The 20,960-nt window shown below is 38.5% G+C and overlaps 1 protein-coding gene across 1 annotated transcript; it reads right to left on the bottom strand.

The window, feature by feature from the left end:
* Window positions 1-212: 212 nt before the first annotated feature.
* LOC140856686 (small GTPase LIP1-like) lies at window positions 213-20,241 on the bottom strand. The gene is made up of 7 exons (XM_073254839.1): window positions 19,512-20,241; window positions 18,486-18,577; window positions 18,259-18,400; window positions 15,554-15,858; window positions 3,518-3,571; window positions 3,287-3,417; window positions 213-782 (listed from the first exon to the last, which is right to left on the bottom strand). Exons 1-7 carry the CDS (start codon window positions 19,600-19,602, stop codon window positions 590-592), a joined length of 1,008 nt encoding a protein of 335 aa, XP_073110940.1. The 5' UTR covers window positions 19,603-20,241; the 3' UTR covers window positions 213-589.
* Between the last annotated feature and the right edge of the window lie 719 nt (window positions 20,242-20,960).

The raw sequence follows: 20,960 nt of genomic DNA, 5'->3' as shown, positions 1-20,960 counted from the left end.
GCTACTTAAGAGTGTTTTAAGATGGTGGCCACAGGGAAAATGTCAATCTCCATCGACAGGTCAAAGGAAAGTGGAGTATATCATCCTGCATTGAAGCGAACGTAGATTTAGCACTTACCATTCCCATGAAACCTTTTGTGGAACAATCACAAAAACAATATTTTTGCTTTATTTGTATGTTGGTTCTGGAAACACAAGGTGACAACAACTGATAGAACACGATTTAAGTTAGTTTCTCCTCTTTTATATAAATTAACAGTATGTGAATTAACACTATGTTTATTGTCTTCTTACAAGCATTTCACTTTTTGCAAGAACATTTGTAAACGAATCACTGGCAATGTCCATAAGATAGATCTGATGATCAAAACTACAAGCAGCATAGCTAAGGCCATGGTGAAATTCACAGAGATCGTGCAGAGCAACTCCGAACTAGAGAGCACATCACAAGCAATATCATGAAATGCCACAGTAAGAGTCCCACCACATCTTCAGCAGCTGCTAAAATTGCTTTCTGGCATTTGCAATTTTGCACACTATGCAGCACGTCTCCTTTTGAATTGAAAACAGTTGTGGTCTGAGATTTTAATCAAACATTGATATCAGCTCGCTTTGATCTGGTGCTGCCAATATCAGGCAAACTTGATGCTGAAAATCTCTGGAAGCTGTAATTCTCGGATGTAGACATTGGCTGCTGCGGATAGAGTGTGGGAGGTGGTGTTAGGTTTCTTTGAGCAGGGAGAGGGGGAAGCGCATTGTACTTGTAGCTCTCGCTACTTAAACTGCGAGAAACACAAAGCATTATGATCGAAGATTTCAACCAGAAAAAGTAACAATAAGAAATTTAAATATCAAACAGGAATAACCATGTGGTAAATCACATGAGATCAGGCTGCCCCACAGCACTTTCATCGTTACTGAGGCACATGCTTTATAGTAATAACTGCTGCATATCAAGATCCGGATATATAGGACATGTAAATATGATTGTCTAAGCCATGCCATGTTGTGCTTAAACCCTACTGACTAAAGATTTTATTCCTACCCCTTGCTTAAGTCCTGGCCCTGTACACACTTCCACATAACTTTGTGCAAAACAGAATAAGGGTGCACGGAAGCATGTAGAGAGGCATGTAAGTGTGTGCAGAACCCATGAGAAAAGAGTAGAAGACCTTCCAAGATATTATAAGTGATCTCCGTGGTTCTCTGATAGAAAAAACAAACACTCCCAAGCACAAATTCAAGCCTTACTACATGGGATTTTTTAACATCATATTATCCATTTTATTGCATCTTATCAAAGTCAAACAGTAGAATTTCATATCTACTTAAGTGTATGCCTATTTATTGCATCATGCCATATATACATATAACAAGCAATGCGTGCTCCATGAAGAAAATGACACAAATCAGGAAAGAAGGGCCTCATCCTCGTGCTGTCTTCACCATTATCAACTTGTAAATAACTATCAAAAGAAATGTAGAACAGATATTACAGAGGTATTGACATAATCTATACCCATTATGCATCATATGGTTCAGTAAATACCATACCAAGGGCCATAAGAAGCACAAGACTGTTACCAATACAGGGAAGTACTTAAATCATTGGGACTTGCAGCAATTTCAGCAGTAATGTTGAGTTTTAAAGGTTCAATGAAAAATATATAAAAATATTAAAAATTCAAAAAAAAGGTTGAAGTATTTAAAATATAACGTTAAAGAAAAAAAGCCAAGAAAAATATATCAGACAGTATTATCGAGTATATGCATTACTTAATTTTCAAAAATGTTAAAACAATGTTTCACATCATTTGCTTGCAATATATCCCCCAATTGTGGATAATAATATAGAAATATGCGAAAATAATCCATAGATAGCAATCTAACGAAAGTAAAACTAATGATAATTCAATAAGCACATAAAGAATTGCAAGATTTTCTATTAAAGTTGGAAAAATTGATGGTAATTCCAAAATGTTTGTGCCTAAAGATGTCTTATCTGCATAATATATAGGAGCTTGATAGAAAATACATTATGATCTATCTACATGAAATATAGGGGAAAATTAGGAAACAAAACAGAACTTAATAGGTCTTACAACTTCTACACCTTAAGAGCTTTTATCTCACACCTCACAAATCACAATTTAGGGCTAGCCTTGGCGCAACGGTAAGGTTGCTTATTGTGACTTAAGTGTTATGGGTTTGAAATATGGAAACAAATTCTCCACACTCAGGAGCAAGGCTGCATACATTTGATCCTCCCCAAATCCCACAACAATAGGAGCCTCATGCATCAGGACACTCTTTATCTCAAAATCACTACCTGGGAGGGCCAGTCTACTTAACATCTTATCTCTTTTCCCTAAAAAATCTCCAAAAAACCTTCAAAATCTATAAAGCTTTGAATTAAAAACATGCATCTAAAACACTTCAAATCTTCCTAAAACTTACAAGATCTAAGTTCGCTACTTTTAAAATGCTTTTAAAATTATATAAATGGGCAAGCATAAAAAGGCAGCCTATATATACATAACTATGGCCCTGTAAGTTACTTTTGCTCAAATCACCATGAACTCATGTTTGGAACGATTATGGGAAAAATTGAAAAGTTCCTGTTTAGGTTTAGCATGAACAAAACTTACGACCATGCTTGAAGTACTCTTCTTGCTAAATTCCACAGCACAAATAAAAAGTTTGCCCATAAAGGGGCCTGCCACATGCGCATGTGAAAATTTTAAATCCTGATCACCTAAGGATCCAGTAGAGGGATTTTCCAACTTGTATTTCTTATACAGTCATTTATTTATTCATTTCTCTGTACTCACCAAATTGATATTTATTTCAGTTCTGTAATTACCAAATTGATATTTAGTGCACTTTTGTTTTGGAACTACAATCTACTTGCTTCACCTTAAACCTTATGGATATTGTAGCATAGATTATGCTCTTACACCTCGTATTACAATTTGCCCATTAACACAAACATTCAGTAGGTTGACACAATTTCCAGAGGCCTACTTGTGTTTCAGAGAGCTTTATTTTATTATTTGAAAGCAGGAAGGTCACTGCTATGACCACCTGATTCTAAACCTCCATGTTACGGATCAAGACAGATTGAGATACAACTTCAAAAAAATCTAAGGAAAAAATAAGGATGACTGATGTAATGAAAGAATGCAAAATAAAGTACCACTAGGTAATTAGTGCACAGACAAGAATTAGGAAAAAGAAAAGGATCAGCGAAGGTAAGATGATAAAATAAAATGTAAAAAGTGCATACCTTAAATTCTTTTGAAATTGATCATCATCACTTGAAATCTCATCCAACCGCTGGATGGAGTTCTGCAGGGCAGCTACAGACCAATGATTTGGTGCAGGTAGTCCATCAGAAAAATATCTTCTCCTGATCAACTGAACAAATGCATGTCACTAACATTTAAACTTAGATTACAACCAAATAAATAACATTGGTAAAACTTCCACATTATGAAACAATAGCATTGATACACACCATGCGAAAAAACTTAATCAAAGCTTCTTTGTCATATCTAGCTTCTTTGGCAGCCTGCAAATAGTAAATAGAAATTTTAGAAAAAGCTAATATAAATGAATGATTTTAAAACCTATAAAGTAAAAAAGTACTAAGCAATGTTTTTAACCCAGAAAACAAAAAAAAAAAAAAAAAAATCAAAACAACATATATTTCATGGTTAGAAAGTAGACTTAAGTATCGAATGTCCCATGCTGCATGCTGCAAATCAAGTAATCACTCAAATCAGTCTCCAAGAGGATCTAGCTCCTACAAGGATCTAGACAAGATTTGATTGCTGGAGTACACACTGAATAGTGAAAATATGCATGACAAGATAAAAGACTTAAGATATGACATAATATGGAATAGTAAATAAAAAGGCAAAGGAAAAATCTATATGTATGAAGAACCAATAAGATTTGCAATATAATTACACACATGATAATGTGGGTTCTATGAAAGGTGCTAGATAATTGAATTTTTGAACATCTATGATCTATGGGAGGTTGTTGAAGACAATACTTGGTTAGCTGTTGTGCGAACAGATTCACTAATAGCCTCCAAATCACAGTACCCACTCCCAGCAGAGCGCACATAGAAGGCTCCTGAACGCACCAACCCTAATCAGCCCAAACATTTTCATACATTTTGCAACACAATCAATAAAACCTTTTGTTTTGTTGATTTGCGATATATCTGCAGATGGGTAAATCTGGGTTGATTGCACAGGTAGCTCGGCACAACCAAACTTTGTTTTTGCAAATCCACCCACTTCAATGACACTTGCAAGTCTATGAATCTGCAGATGGGTCAACTTGGGTTGAAGATTTGCTAAAACCAGTTTCCAATCAGGCAGATTCATCACATTTACTAACTGCAGCTGGGTTAGATTCAAGTCAGCAAGTACAGCAATGTTATCAGGCTACCTTTGGTCTAACTAGATTCAAATCCGACCCAATATGTTTGGTTTTGGTTGGGTTGAGCACAGGTTGGGATCAATTGGGTTGAGTATGTGCCTATGTCATCACTAGGGCACAGGAAAATTTACTGTCTATATGATGAAAGTAACATTATAGCAGATATTGTATCAACGCCAATCACTATATCTAGCTAATGTTTATCATCTCTTGCTCAGTGTAATAATACAAAACTACATAGCCAATTTATTTAGCAAAGGCTAAATAGCAGTTCTTCAATACTACAAATAATCATATGCCTATCATTTTTAGGTTGCAGTAGGTTATGCCTCGTTGTTTTTGGTCTGGTCAGGTCGTAAAGTAACCCATTTTGATCCATTTTAGCTTTGTGACTGGGTCAATTTAGGAACACGCTATGGATAGCCAAGTTCAACAATGAAATGATATCAAGTTCAAAAGTTGGGCCAAATCCAACACAATTCATTAAGAGACATTCTGAAAAATAGCATTTAGTTAAATAGCTAACATCTTCCAAATCAAGGGGCATCTGATGTGAGGACAGGCACTAAGTTTGTTGAAAGGTTTGACTTTTGAGTATCATTAAGCTATAAAATGTTTCTTCAAAAACCAAATCTAAAGGGCATTTAGAATTTGATCACAGTAATGTGTAGCCAAATCCAATCCCTCTGAAATTGGTTTCAAGATTTGGATCTAATCCAACTGAATTCATCATGAGGCATATCACAAAACAAACCATTTAGCTGAACTGTCAATGATGTGCAACTCAAGTGGACAAGCAGCGGAAAGCACTAAGTTATTGAATACCATGGTATTCCAGCATATAGATATGGTACAGAAAGAAGGTAACAACAGGGGAAAAAGCAGTAGACAGAATGTCTGCATTCTGTACACGAACTACCCACAATCAGGAAGAGAAGCCACTCAAAAAAAAAAAAAATCACTACATAAACAGGTGCAGAAGCCAAACAAGACCAACAAAAAGGCAACAGATTAGTCCAACTATAGCAACTGCTTAAAACAACTGCAAACAAAGGCAACTCCATTTTTATAATTCATTTATTAGAAGTATGATAGATTTCAGAGTATGCATAGGTGCTTTTCGATAAATAGCAGAATATCTTGATACATTGCACATACATATATTCACTCAGGCTGTACCTTATACAAGATACCATTGTTGTTCAAATCTTACAGTTCACGACCTCGATCTTACCAACTGGATCAAAATGGCCCTATATGATCTCGATCCTGTTAGAATTAGAGTACTAGTTTAGCTAATATTATTCCTCTTGTTCCTCTGAAACAACTTATCCCTGAAATATCTATTTAAGTTATAACTATATATTAAGTTCTCACCATATTTAGTATGCGTCCAAGTACATTGTATCTAATAATGTATCCAAGTACATTGTATCTAGTAGCCTATAAAGGCCCTTTGAGAGGCTAAAAGAAAGATAAAAAATATTCTCTTCCTTCAACAGATCCCTTCCTACAATCAGGCTTAGTGTAGGATCACAAGATTTAGATACATATATTGACTACACATTCTTTCGGATCATATATTCTAGCTTGATTATGCTAACTGCATATTAGATCATGGGTAGGCTCATTTTCTATAAATCAAGCGACTGTGGTTTTTAAATTAGTAAGTATTAAGAAGTAAAATTAGCAAACCTACTATTGGAGTCTATAGAGTTAATGTTGAAGCAACGCGCACCGGATAGGATCGATCTGGGCTTGTGATCTAATATCTAATTTCTTTGAGACAATTCACCAAACACATTGCAGGCATAAATAAACAAAGACAAAGAGACAAGATTTACGTGGTTCGGCACAACAGGCCTACATCCACGGGGAGGAGCAATCCACTATAATCCGTCCCGAAAAATAGGTACAATATAAGGTATAAAATACCTTTTTTCGAATCCCACAAGAAGGCAACAATATATCGAATAGAAGGCAACCAAGATCCAAACGGATCAACCAATCTCAGCCTCGGCAATAGATCAAAATAATAAACAATACCTGATGAAGATACCTTCCTCAAAACCTCGGCAAAAAATCAAGACAATACCTCCTTACCAGCCGTAGCAGCACAAAGTATCTGTGAAACCGAGAAGAAGAAGATAGGTAGATCACCACCCGACGGCCAACAGAAAGAAGCCAGAAAACACCTGCACACGAGGCACAGCCGATGGATCGGCCAGAGAACAGAACCCGTGCACAAGGCACAGCCGAGAGATCGGCCAGGGAACAGGCCAGCACCGAAGAACAAGGAAGAGAGATCGGTCCAGAGAACAGAGCACGCGCACACGAGAAGACACAGGCCAGAGAACAGATCCCGCGCACAAGGCACAGGTGAGAGGTCGACTCACAGGTGAGAGGTCGACTCAAGAGCAAAGCCTGCGGACACGAGAAAGCAAAGAAAAAACCTCCCGCAAGAAGCCCTAGAATATCTCCGCGCGCTCTTGCCTCTCTTCACCGAGAAAAGGATGCCAGGGGCCTCTTTATAAAGGAAAAAAACCTTCTCAAATAAGAGTTTCAATCGGTGTAGTATTCCTTGATTTCATGGGAAACGGAAAAGGAAATCAGATTTGGAGCCAAATATAACAATCCTCCTCCTTGCGACAAATATTGTACCTTTATATCATAAAAAAGATTTATAGCCTCCTCCTCACCACAAGCCCCGCAGGGCATTACCAAATATTGATTCCAATCAAGTTCAGGAAATTCCTGAACTTAATTGCAGGGATTGGTTTAGTGAACATGTCAGCTGGATTATGGGCAGTGTATATTTTCTGAAGTCTGACATCACCTTTCTCTACTAGGTCTCTGATGAAGTGATATCTGACATCTACATGTTTTGTTCGTTCATGATACATCTGGTCTCTGGCAAGGTGCAGAGCTCTCTGACTGTCACAATGAATGTCTAAACAATCCTGTTTGAGACCCAAATCCTGTACTAACCCTTTTAACCAAATAGCTTCCTTTGCTGCCTCTGTCAATGCCATATATTCTGCTTCAGTGGTAGATAAAGCAACTGTAGACTGCAAAGTAGCCTTCCAACTGACTGCACATCCAGAAAGAGTAAACACATATCCTGTCAAAGATCTTCTCCTGTCCAAGTCACAAGCATAATCTGAATCACAAAATCCTGTAACTGTGTAATTACTCTGTGTAGAAAATATCAATCCCAATTTAGAAGTGCCTTTCAGATATCTAAGTATCCATTTCACGGCTGACCAGTGAGCCTTTCCAGGTTTATCCATATATCTGCTCACTACGCTTACTGCCTGTGAAATATCAGGTCGAGTGCAGACCATCGCGTACATGATGCTGCCAACTGCGCTCGCATATGGCACTCTAGACATATATCTCTCCTCATCCTCAGTCTGAGGAGAGTCTCTGGCAGAAAGTCTAAAATGACTGGCAAAGGGGGTAGTGACAGGCTTGACTGTAGACATACCAAATCTGTCCAAGACTTTTTCAATATAACTATGCTGAGTAAGGAAAAATCTACCTGACTGCCTGTCACGAATAATCTCCATCCCAAGTATCTTCTTTGCCGGTCCAAGGTCCTTCATATCAAATGCAGTACTGAGCTCGGCTTTCAGTTTCTGGATGATTGTCATGTCTTTGGCTGCAATTAGCATAGCATCCACATATAATAACAAATAACAAAAGGACCCATCTGAAAGCTGCTGGTGATACACACAACTGTCATATGGAGATCTACTGTATCCATGGTCAACCATAAATCTGTCAAATTTGCGGTACCACTGTCTTGGAGACTGCTTGAGACCATATAATGATCTCTTGAGTAGGCATACATGATCTTCTTTATTTGGAACCTCAAAACCAGGTGGTTGTAGCATATAGATCTGTTCCTCTAAATCGCCGTGAAGAAAGGCTGTCTTAACATCTAGTTGTTCCAGCTCCAGATTTTGAGAAACAACAAAAGCAAGTAACACCCGGATAGACGAGTGTTTGACTACAGGAGAAAATACCTCCTTGTAATCAATACCCTCTCATTGACTGTATCCCTTTGCTACCAACCTGGCCTTATATCTTAAGTCTTGGGGAGTGGCTCCTTCTTTTCTTTTGAAGATCCATTTGCAGCCAATTGCCTTTTCACTTTTTGGTAATTTGATTAACTCCCAAGTCTGATTCTTTTCTAGAGACTGAAGTTCTTCAACCATAGCCATGGTCCATTCATCAGCTCGTGAACTACTAATGGCCTCCTGAAATGTGGTCGGCTCATCACCAATGGTGTCTGCAACACTCAGAGCATAATAGACTAACTCAGCACAAGCAGAATCCTCAAAACCATACCTTTGAGGTGCTCTGATCTGACGCTTTGGTCTGTGAGTGGCAATACTCTCAATCTGATCCTGATCTTGTAATGTCACCTCCTCCTGAGTCTGAATCTGTGCATCTGTCTGTTGTTGTTGGGTTTTAACAATCTGTAGATCAATGTCTACAACCTTCCTATCCTGCTGACCCCGATCCTGATCACTTTGAGAAGAATTAGGCTGTAGCTGCTTTGAATCAATGGCTGTCTCATGGAATGTCACATCTCTGCTGACAAGAAATCCTTGAGATCCAGGTTCTGTGCACCATAATCTGTAGCCTTTTACCACATATGCATATCCAATAAATATGCACTTTTTTAGCCCGAGGGTTCAACTTCCCATCTTTTACATATGCATAAGCAGGACACCCAAAGATTCTAAGTTCCGAATAGTCTGCAGGTCTTCCTGTCCACATCTCTTCGGGAGTCTTCATACTTAATGCTGATGCTGGAGATCGGTTTATAACATAGCAGGCTGTGTGAGCGGCCTCTGCCCAAAAATCTCTACTTAACCCTGAACTAGATAGCATAGATCTGACTCTCTCTAATAGTGTCCGGTTCATGCGTTCTGCCACACCATTCTGTTGAGGTGTACCCACTGTTGTTCTATGTCTGAGAATGCCTTCTGTCTTGCAAAAGTCATCAAATTCTGTAGAACAAAATTCTAAACCATTATCAGTCCGAAAAGTTTTCACCTTCCTTTCAGTTTGCCTCTCGACCATAGACTTCCACCATTTGAATGTTTCAAATACATCACTCTTATTTTTAATGGTGTATATCCAGACTTTTAGGGAGTAATCATCAATAAAAGTGAGTATATATCTTGATCCACCTTTGGATATAATTGGGGCAGGTCCCCATAGGTCAGAATGAATATAGTCTAATATACCAGTTGTCCTGTGCATGCCTGTAGTGAAGCTGACTTTGTGTTGTTTTCCAAATATGCAGTGCTCACAGAATCCAAGTGCACCAATCTTCTGACCTCTCAGCAGACCACGTCTGCTCAGCTCCTGTAGACCTCTGTCTGAAATGTGTCCTAGTCTCTGGTGCCATAAGTGTGTCAACTGCTCAAGAGAAGATTGTACTGTTGATGCCTGACCAACAACAGTACTGCCATCCAAGTAATAAAGGGTTCCACTTAATTTACCTTTTAATAAAGTTAATACCCCTTTATTGATAGTAATAGATCCTCTACCCCATCTGCCCTCATATCCTGCTCTGTCAAAGGCATGTATTGAGAGAAGGTTCTTTTTTAATTTAGGAACATATCTAACATCATCCAATATCATCATGGTATTTGAATTTGATTTAATTTGAATTGTTCCAATACCTTCTATATTACAGATACCATCATCTCCAAGAAGAACAGTACCACCTTCACAAGATCTAAAGGAAGAGAACCATTCCTTGTGAGGTGTCATGTGGAAAGATGCTCCAGAGTCCACTATCCAGGTGTCAGTATGACTAACACTGCAGGCAGCTGTGAATACTGCATCATCTGATATACTGCTATGACTTCCTGAAGAAACTGCAATTGATGCTGTATCAGAGATTGTTCCTTTATCCTTTTGTTCCTTTTCTCTTTTAGATTGTAGAAGTCTACACTCAGATTTCCAGTGACCTGGCTTTTTGCAGTATGACTATCCATCGGCTGTGCCTTGTGCACGGGTTCTGTTCTCTGACCGATCCATCGGATAGTCATACTGCAAAAAGCCAGGTCACTGGAAATCTGAGTGTAGACTTCTACAATCTAAAAGAGAAAAGGAACAAAAGGATAAAGGAACAATCTCTGATACAGCATCAATTGCAGTTTCTTCAGGAAGTCATAGCAGTATATCAGATGATGCAGTATTCACAGCTGCCTGCAGTGTTAGTCATACTGACACCTGGATAGTGGACTCTGGAGCATCTTTCCACATGACACCTCACAAGGAATGGTTCTCTTCCTTTAGATCTTGTGAAGGTGATACTGTTCTTCTTGGAGATGATGGTATCTGTAATATAGAAGGTATTGGAACAATTCAAATTAAATCAAATTCAAATACCATGATGATATTGGATGATGTTAGATATGTTCCTAAATTAAAAAAGAACCTTCTCTCAATACATGCCTTTGACAGAGCAGGATATGAGGGCAGATGGGGTAGAGGATCTATTACTATCAATAAAGGGGTATTAACTTTATTAAAAGGTAAATTAAGTGGAACCCTTTATTACTTGGATGGCAGTACTGTTGTTGGTCAGGCATCAACAGTACAATCTTCTCTTGAGCAGTTGACACACTTATGGCACCAGAGACTAGGACACATTTCAGACAGAGGTCTACAGGAGCTGAGCAGACGTGGTCTGCTGAGAGGTCAGAAGATTGGTGCACTTGGATTCTGTGAGCACTGCATATTTGGAAAACAACACAAAGTCAGCTTCACTACAGGCATGCACAGGACAACTGGTATATTAGACTATATTCATTCTGACCTGTGGGGACCTGCCCCAATTATATCCAAAGGTGGATCAAGATATATACTCACTTTTATTGATGATTACTCCCTAAAAGTCTGGATATACACCATTAAAAATAAGAGTGATGTATTTGAAACATTCAAATGGTGGAAGTCTATGGTCGAGAGGCAAACTGAAAGGAAGGTGAAAACTTTTCGGACTGATAATGGTTTAGAATTTTGTTCTACAGAATTTGATGACTTTTGCAAGACAGAAGGCATTCTCAGACATAGAACAACAGTGGGTACACCTCAACAGAATGGTGTGGCAGAACGCATGAACCGGACACTATTAGAGAGAGTCAGATCTATGCTATCTAGTTCAGGGTTAAGTAGAGATTTTTGGGCAGAGGCCGCTCACACAGCCTGCTATGTTATAAACCGATCTCCAGCATCAGCATTAAGTATGAAGACTCCCGAAGAGATGTGGACAGGAAGACCTGCAGACTATTCGGAACTTAGAATCTTTGGGTGTCCTGCTTATGCATATGTAAAAGATGGGAAGTTGAACCCTCGGGCTAAAAAAGTGCATATTTATTGGATATGCATATGTGGTAAAAGGCTACAGATTATGGTGCACAGAACCTGGATCTCAAGGATTTCTTGTCAGCAGAGATGTGACATTCCATGAGACAGCCATTGATTCAAAGCAGCTACAGCCTAATTCTTCTCAAAGTGATCAGGATCGGGGTCAGCAGGATAGGAAGGTTGTAGACATTGATCTACAGATTGTTAAAACCCAACAACAACAGACAGATGCACAGATTCAGACTCAGGAGGAGGTGACATTACAAGATCAGGATCAGATTGAGAGTATTGCCACTCACAGACCAAAGCGTCAGATCAGAGCACCTCAAAGGTATGGTTTTGAGGATTCTGCTTGTGCTGAGTTAGTCTATTATGCTCTGAGTGTTGCAGACACCATTGGTGATGAGCCGACCACATTTCAGGAGGCCATTAGTAGTTCACGAGCTGATGAATGGACCATGGCTATGGTTGAAGAACTTCAGTCTCTAGAAAAGAATCAGACTTGGGAGTTAATCAAATTACCAAAAGGTGAAAAGGCAATTGGCTGCAAATGGATCTTCAAAAGAAAAGAAGGAGCCACTCCCCAAGACTTAAGATATAAGGCCAGGTTGGTAGCAAAGGGATACAGTCAACGAGAGGGTATTGATTACAAGGAGGTATTTTCTCCTGTAGTCAAACACTCGTCTATCCGGATGTTACTTGCTTTTGTTGTTTCTCAAAATCTGGAGCTGGAACAACTAGATGTTAAGACAGCCTTTCTTCACGGCGATTTAGAGGAACAGATCTATATGCAACAACCACCTGGTTTTGAGGTTCCAAATAAAGAAGATCATGTATGCCTACTCAAGAGATCATTATATGGTCTCAAGCAGTCTCCAAGACAGTGGTACCGCAAATTTGACAGATTTATGGTTGACCATGGATACAGTAGATCTCCATATGACAGTTGTGTGTATCACCAGCAGCTTTCAGATGGATCCTTTTGTTATTTGTTATTATATGTGGATGCTATGCTAATTGCAGCCAAAGACATGACAATCATCCAGAAACTGAAAGCCGAGCTCAGTACTGCATTTGATATGAAGGACCTTGGACCGGCAAAGAAGATACTTGGGATGGAGATTATTCGTGACAGGCAGTCAGGTAGATTTTTCCTTACTCAGCATAGTTATATTGAAAAAGTCTTGGACAGATTTGGTATGTCTACAGTCAAGCCTGTCACTACCCCCTTTGCCAGTCATTTTAGACTTTCTGCCAGAGACTCTCCTCAGACTGAGGATGAGGAGAGATATATGTCTAGAGTGCCATATGCGAGCGCAGTTGGCAGCATCATGTACGCGATGGTCTGCACTCGACCTGATATTTCACAGGCAGTAAGCGTAGTGAGCAGATATATGGATAAACCTGGAAAGGCTCACTGGTCAGCCGTGAAATGGATACTTAGATATCTGAAAGGCACTTCTAAATTGGGATTGATATTTTCTACACAGAGTAATTGCACAGTTACAGGATTTTGTGATTCAGATTATGCTTGTGACTTGGACAGGAGAAGATCTTTGACAGGATATGTGTTTACTCTTTCTGGATGTGCAGTCAGTTGGAAGGCTACTTTGCAGTCTACAGTTGCTTTATCTACCACTGAAGCAGAATATATGGCATTGACAGAGGCAGCAAAGGAAGCTATTTGGTTAAAAGGGTTAGTACAGGATTTGGGTCTCAAACAGGATTGTTTAGACATTCATTGTGACAGTCAGAGAGCTCTGCACCTTGCCAGAGACCAGATGTATCATGAACGAACAAAACATGTAGATGTCAGATATCACTTCATCAGAGACCTAGTAGAGAAAGGTGATGTCAGACTTCAGAAAATATACACTGCCCATAATCCAGCTGACATGTTCACTAAACCAATCCCTGCAATTAAGTTCAGGAATTTCCTGAACTTGATTGGAATCAATATTTGGTAATGCCCTGCGGGGCTTGTGGTGAGGAGGAGGCTATAAATCTTTTTTATGATATAAAGGTACAATATTTGTCGCAAGGAGGAGGATTGTTATATTTGGCTCCAAATCTGATTTCCTTTTCCGTTTCCCATGAAATCAAGGAATACTACACCGATTGAAACTCTTATTTGAGAAGGTTTTTTTCCTTTATAAAGAGGCCCCTGGCATCCTTTTCTCGGTGAAGAGAGGCAAGAGCGCGCGGAGATATTCTAGGGCTTCTTGCGGGAGGTTTTTTCTTTGCTTTCTCGTGTCCGCAGGCTTTGCTCTTGAGTCGACCTCTCACCTGTGAGTCGACCTCTCACCTGTGCCTTGTGCGCGGGATCTGTTCTCTGGCCTGTCTTCTCGTGTGCGCGTGCTCTGTTCTCTGGACCGATCTCTCTTCCTTGTTCTTCGGTGCTGGCCTGTTCCCTGGCCGATCTCTCGGCTGTGCCTTGTGCACGGGTTCTGTTCTCTGGCCGATCCATCGGCTGTGCCTCGTGTGCAGGTGTTTTCTGGCTTCTTTCTGTTGGCCGTCGGGTGGTGATCTACCTATCTTCTTCTTCTCGGTTTCACAGATACTTTGTGCTGCTACGGCTGGTAAGGAGGTATTGTCTTGATTTTTTGCCGAGGTTTTGAGGAAGGTATCTTCATCAGGTATTGTTTATTATTTTGATCTATTGCCGAGGCTGAGATTGGTTGATCCGTTTGGATCTTGGTTGCCTTCTATTCGATATATTGTTGCCTTCTTGTGGGATTCGAAAAAAGGTATTTTATACCTTATATTGTACCTATTTTTCGGGACGGATTATAGTGGATTGCTCCTCCTCCCCGTGGATGTAGGCCTGTTGTGCCGAACCACGTAAATCTTGTCTCTTTGTTTTTGTTTATTTATGCCTGCAATGTGTTTGGTGAATTGTCTCAAAGAAATTAGATATTAGATCACAAGCCCAGATCGATCCTATCCGGTGCGCGTTGCTTCAACAATTGGTATCAGAGCATCAGGATGGCTGGTGACAAGAAACCACATATTTGTCCTTTTCTTTACAGCAATATGTTTAAAATTTGTCCTTCCCAAAATATTCCAGCTAAAAGGATAATTAAATTGCTGGATAATGAATAAACTTCTTGAATAACCAAATAAAACGTTTGTCACGTTAAACGTGCTATACATGGCCTACACTGGTGAAAACTGGAGTTGTCGATGTATGGCTTTCTTCGTTCATTTACTTTATAGTTGACTCATATTTCAATTCCACATTTCTTTTGTAGTTAAAAGGTCCTATAAGAAATGAAAAAAAAATTATGATCTACTATCGGTCAAATCCAAGCTAGCCCCTTCTTTGGTTTACTACTCGATCCCGATCTTAACAACATGCAAAATGCATTTAAAACAGATAAGGAATTATTCACGTACGCATGAAGAATTTCCGATAAGCTATAAAAGGAGACAGATCTAATATATTTAAAAAGCACCAATAAATCAGCACGCATGATTATTATCATGAATGTTTGCATGCAACAAGTGACTTAGATATCGGTAGAAAGAGTCGTAAAAATGGGGCATTATGATATAGCTCAACATAACTGTAGAAGATCTGAAATTATACCCTGAACGTTATACATACACACACTTCCACACCCACATATAAGTACATATGTATGAATGTATGAATGTATGTATGAATGCATGTACGTATATATGTATGTATAGTTCTTACTGTGATAAGGCCTGAACTGCCTGGGAAGCTCTCTGTTAAAGGAAGTTCTTCGGTAGATGGAAGTAGGCCCTGCTTTTCAACCCACTGGCGAGCAGCATCAACAAGGTTTCCACTGCTTCCCCTGATGCCCTCCTTGGCAGCAATATCAGCTTTGTTACTGATAACCAGGTAAGGAACAGGAAGACCTCCAGGCCCTCCAGATCCAAGTGGAGCTGAAAATGTCCCAGTTGCTGCAATTTCTGCTGCCCACCGATGCAAGCTTGTCTTTGTCCTCCTTTGGGAGAGATCATGAACAAATATAACGCCTATGGATGAGTGTCAAAATAGGAAAATGACTGCAGCATGTTAATTCTCAATAAACAAACTGATCTAAATGATACTTTTGTTCTCAAAATAAATAAATAAACCAAAAAAAAAAACTGTTACATGCAATGATCATTTCCTCACTATTATCATAGATAGAAAGTGATATTTCCAGCATTTTCCACTTTACACAATAAAGTCATACATCGTCAGATATGGGTAACATGCATTCTCTCTATGCTCATGACTCAAGGGGGATAAGAAAACTTATTTACAAAAACTGGTTCCTTATCCCATTTTAGAATGTCAGAATATAAACAAAATTCAAGACCAATGAAACCACAAGGACACAATTCTTAAGAGCCCCCACATATTATTTCTATCAAAGCATAGATTCTAATCATCTAATAACTGTGAGAAAGAAGCACTTCTCATGTCACATGAACAAACCGGTGCAAAGTGGACAATCTTAATACAAACAATTGCCATATTATGCTAAAATGGAATATATTCAGATTACGATAATAATTTCATTATCCCCGGATCAAGATCAAATTTTGAAAATCAAAAACAATATCACAGCTGAATAAATCTGGAGATAATCAGATTACTGGCTGCAAGCCTGTGGTACATGCACAAGATGATGATTACAAAAAATATAACCAGAATAAATCAAATACCACCCATATGCATATGGAAAATCCGCATAACGGTGCAACCAATAATATTAATGAAGGGGACATCAATTTGTGGCAAGAGGCAAAGTGATCCATGGCAAGGGACAAGCAAAAGGAATAATTTCCAAAGAAATTGTCGAAAAGACAGGAAAAAAAAAGATGCAAATATAGAAACCAAGCAAAGAAGGACAGAGGCCAACAACCCACTATTCTAGATCCGTTTCCAAACTAACCCCCTGATTACTTTACTGACCAAGGATTCATGCACCACAGCTACCCCCGCACCAGTCGCATGTTGGCTGAGTACAGTAGCATACCATACCATGTCTATAAGGCCATGCCATTTTCATACGATCATAGGTTTGAAATTTGGGAACAATTTAGCTAAACATAAAGATGTGAAATTCCCAAAAAATGAAGATCTGCAAAAAGTGCAAAAAGAGTTCAAAAACATTCAATTTGTATATTATAAAAGGTTCCTTAAATTAGCCATGGATAATTTTTCAATATATCATAAAATCTGTCAATAATTAATGAATAATTGCACACTCTATAATAATTCATATAAGAGGAAGGCTTTAGAGTTTTAATCATCTAAGGGAAAAAAGAGAACAAATTGAAATTGTTTCAACACTTTGGAGACTAGTGTTATTATAGTTCCAATCATGTGCTCGCTCATGTTGCATGGCTAATGGCAAAGAAAAGCAGGTTCATCCCACTCCAATAATGATCCATGCAAGTGCACACCTATCCCTCTCTCAATATCCAATCCCATCAAAAACTTAAAAGATTCCTCTCTCTCTCTCTCTCTCTCTCTCTCTCTCTCGCTATAAATGTGATCTCATCATAACACTTCCCTTTTATTAAGTAACCATAACTAATAAACTCCAAAAGACCAAAAGTTTTTAGATAGTCATGTCAAGCCTAAGGGCATCATCTTTTCTTTTTATCCAGCAACCCTCAAATATCTCATGTGGTTCCTCCAAAAAAATCATGACAAACATGTACAGACTGATTAAGCAAAATCCAACACTATTTTCTAAAAAGAAAAGAAAGAAATTCCAAGCCTAAATCATGAATGAACAGTAGTATAATGGTGATCTTAAAGATACTGTCATACGCAAAAATATCGTCACAGCCTTCATAACCTCACGCCCATTTGTCCCAATACTATGGCTGCCAAAAACCAATTCAGCCATCACAAGCAACAATGTCTCTTAGATATGTATAAACAATAACTTTTTATGGTTTATTCCATTCCTCAAGTCTTTATTTCATTTTACAGCACATATTCAAGTTGCCTGACTTGGAACTTCCCACACTTGAAAATGACTTTGAGTGATCTCCCTCATAGCAGATGACAATGTTTTGCATTTAGCTGTATTTTTCTCACATGCAGTGGTGAAAAGGTACAAATTTTCATATTCATGTGAAGAATTTGATACCCGTTTTTCCTACAAAAACACATCAATATCAAGAAAGCAGAATCCATTGATATCAATACAACATTCATGGACAATTATTCTCCTACAAGCCATTATGATTTCACAATCAGAAATAAAATTTAGTAATGTCCTCCTCAACAGATATTATGTTCCTTACCATATATAAAAAGAAGAAAAATAATACGAACATATGATGTCGTGGACACCTGGCACCCTATATATAGCAATGACAAGTAAAACAATCTAAAACATGAAAGTTTTGATGTAATATAAAACTTACCATTGATTTGTGCATAAAAAAGAGATCGGCAATCTTTATACCGTTCATGTCCTGAGACATCCCAAAGCTCAACAAAGAAGTCCCTTTCTGAATCACCTTTTATGCTGTTAGAAGAGCTGCCAGCACTTCCATAAGTAATATGCTGGATAATATAATATGTGAATTTGTGAGGAAGCATTAAGTGAAAGCATATTCCCATTTGAAAAGAAAAAATGTAACAACCTTACCTTCACACTCACTGTACACCCTATTGTTTGAGGTGGTCTAGCAATCGAAGAATCCTTTACAATTAGATGCACGAGTGATGTCTTTCCAACACCTGATAGGTGATTTTATTTAATTATAAAAAAAAAAAAACCTTTAAACAATACTGCAATAGGTGAGCATGCAAGCATGCATGGAACAGACATACATGTACATAAGAATACATACATACAAACAACATAGATATGCATGCATGCATGCATTGCATGGAAAAAATTGTGCTAAAACTAATTAGAATAAGCATATACTATAAAAGATAAAATACATTGTTTATTTGGCTAGACATAATTTTTTAGGTAATTCATACTAGATGCAAACTCTTGCTACTCATGCACTTCTGCACGAAACACTAAGCGGATGAAGAAAAAAATATCTAAACTTGCTGATTTCTCATGTTTTTATGTTCCTTTTACTGCTAATAGTAAACTTGATTGGTTGCAAACAAAAACACTTAATATCTCATATTTTAGCTGGAGATTCTGTGCAACACTTGAGGAGAAAAACCATTTTGCGAAACCACTGATTCACCTTCGAACATGGAATGCCCCTTTCAGAATGCCGACATCCATCCCCCCCCCCCTCCACATACACACGCTTGAAAATAAAATAAAACATGATTATGGTTTTTTTAATGCAAGGATGGGCATTAAATGTAATCAGCTAGAGATCAGCTGCAAATTAAACTCTGAAAATCAGTCATCTCATTAAAGTTAGATAAATTTGCAACAAAAAAGCATATTCATTTGTGCTGATCTCGCATGATAAACATTAAACGGAACACAGAATCAAAAAAAAAAAAAATCTAAAAAACAATCAGTCGGTGTAAGATCAGTCGATCATCTAAACAATTCAAGAACCAACACTGGTAAATTATTTCCAGCTATCTAGTCGGAAGGACTAAAGATCCAGTCTTTCAGTAACAAAAGAAAGGTAAAGAAAGGAAATTTCAAAATTCAACGAGCAAAAAGAATAGCAAATCGATCGATTACCAGAATCTCCAACGACGAGGACCCGGACCTGGCCGCAAGGAGGGCCGCCGTTCTGCTGTCCACTGACCCTTTCCCTCGCCCTCCAGAACATGTCTCCTCCAAATCCCTCAATCACAAGAATCTACTCCCGGACCCAAGAAACCCAGTCCCGCAGAGATCAAAAGCCCTCAGATCCATCAACGCAAAAAGATGGGCGTCTCATCGAATTCAACGCAAAAAGATCCATCCAATGGAGAAACCAAACAAAGATTCATCAAGAACGCCAAGTATCCAAACCAAAAACCCAGGAACAATAAAACCCTCTGGACCAAATCGTCTAAAAACACATCAATCGGAAGAACCGAACATGATCTGAGACTAATTGGCCAAAACCCCAGCACTGTCCCAATCCAGAACCAAAGGATTTGGGTGCCGATTCGGAGAAAGCAGGAGGGCGATTCGGTCTAAAAGCACGTAGAAAGCGAGGAATTTAAACTCTTTCTGAATACCAGAAAGGATGGGAAGGAAAAAGGAGGGAAAGCCAACAAGATTTGGGAAGGGAGATGACCTATTTTGTTCGATATTTCCTTCTCAGCTTATAAAATGCCCAGGATCGAAGAAGCAAAGAAACGAGTCGACGGGAGAAGACCCTCGATCTGATCGGCTTTTACCCTTGAACTCGCTGCTTTCGCCCCACTTCTATCCCTATCCAACAGATCGCGTCACGCTGACGAAGGGGCCGCTTATGCTAAATTGCAGCAAGGACTTAACCAAAGAAGGGCGGGTTATGTCCGTGGGCTCCAAGTCAAGAGAGCTCCATCACCTTGGTAGGTAATTGGATTTTTCTTTTCAAAAACATTATTTTGGTACCTTTTTGAATTGTTAGGTAAATTAAATATCCGTCATTAAGCATTCAGTAACCTTCATACTTATTATATACAAGGCTTGGAATTATCTTTCTTCAGAAATCAATTAAATTATATGTATAAGTATGTAAAATTATTAAAAGGTTTTGTATGGATGCTCAGGCTTCTCATTCCAATTGAATAATGTATGTACTAATCTTCGTTCTGCAACTTTAGCATATGCTAAGCCGTGCCTACTATATACAAGGATTGGATTTCACTTATTTATTATCTTTATGAAAGAATGGATTGGATTAGAATATAATTAATAGATACCTTATTAAATTGCACTGTATAGATGATAGGCCTCCTGATTCAAATTGAATAATATATCCCCTAGTTTGCATTTATTGCAAATATTCGACAACAAAATGTCTATCATCAATGGTTTGATTCTGTTTTGAATTCAAATACATAGACTAGGTCTTCCCTAATTTTAGTGTAAGAACCAGATCGGATTAAGGTAGCACTCTACTTTCCACTTGATGATAAAATCTTTGTTGCATGAAAAAAGACTTCAATCATTCATAGCAACCGATGATATGGATCAAAATATACTCCTTCA

Source organism: Elaeis guineensis, chromosome 3 (assembly GCF_000442705.2).
Source record: "Elaeis guineensis isolate ETL-2024a chromosome 3, EG11, whole genome shotgun sequence".
NCBI classification, from domain to species: domain Eukaryota; kingdom Viridiplantae; phylum Streptophyta; class Magnoliopsida; order Arecales; family Arecaceae; genus Elaeis; species Elaeis guineensis.
The sequence above is the reverse complement of the archived record's forward strand: the minus strand, read 5'-3'. Positions and strand labels throughout refer to the sequence as shown.

Excerpts from the sequence above, each read along its gene's own strand:
- LOC140856686 (XM_073254839.1), bottom strand. The coding sequence starts at position 19,602 with ATGTTCTGGAGGGCGAGGGAAAGGGTCAGTGGACAGCAGAACGGCGGC. Across the intron at positions 18,401-18,485 it reads GGTGTACAGTGAGTGTGAAG|CATATTACTTATGGAAGTGC; the intron begins GTAAGGTTGTTA and ends TATATTATCCAG. Across the intron at positions 783-3,286 it reads CAATTTCAAAAGAATTTAAG|TTTAAGTAGCGAGAGCTACA; the intron begins GTATGCACTTTT and ends TGTTTCTCGCAG.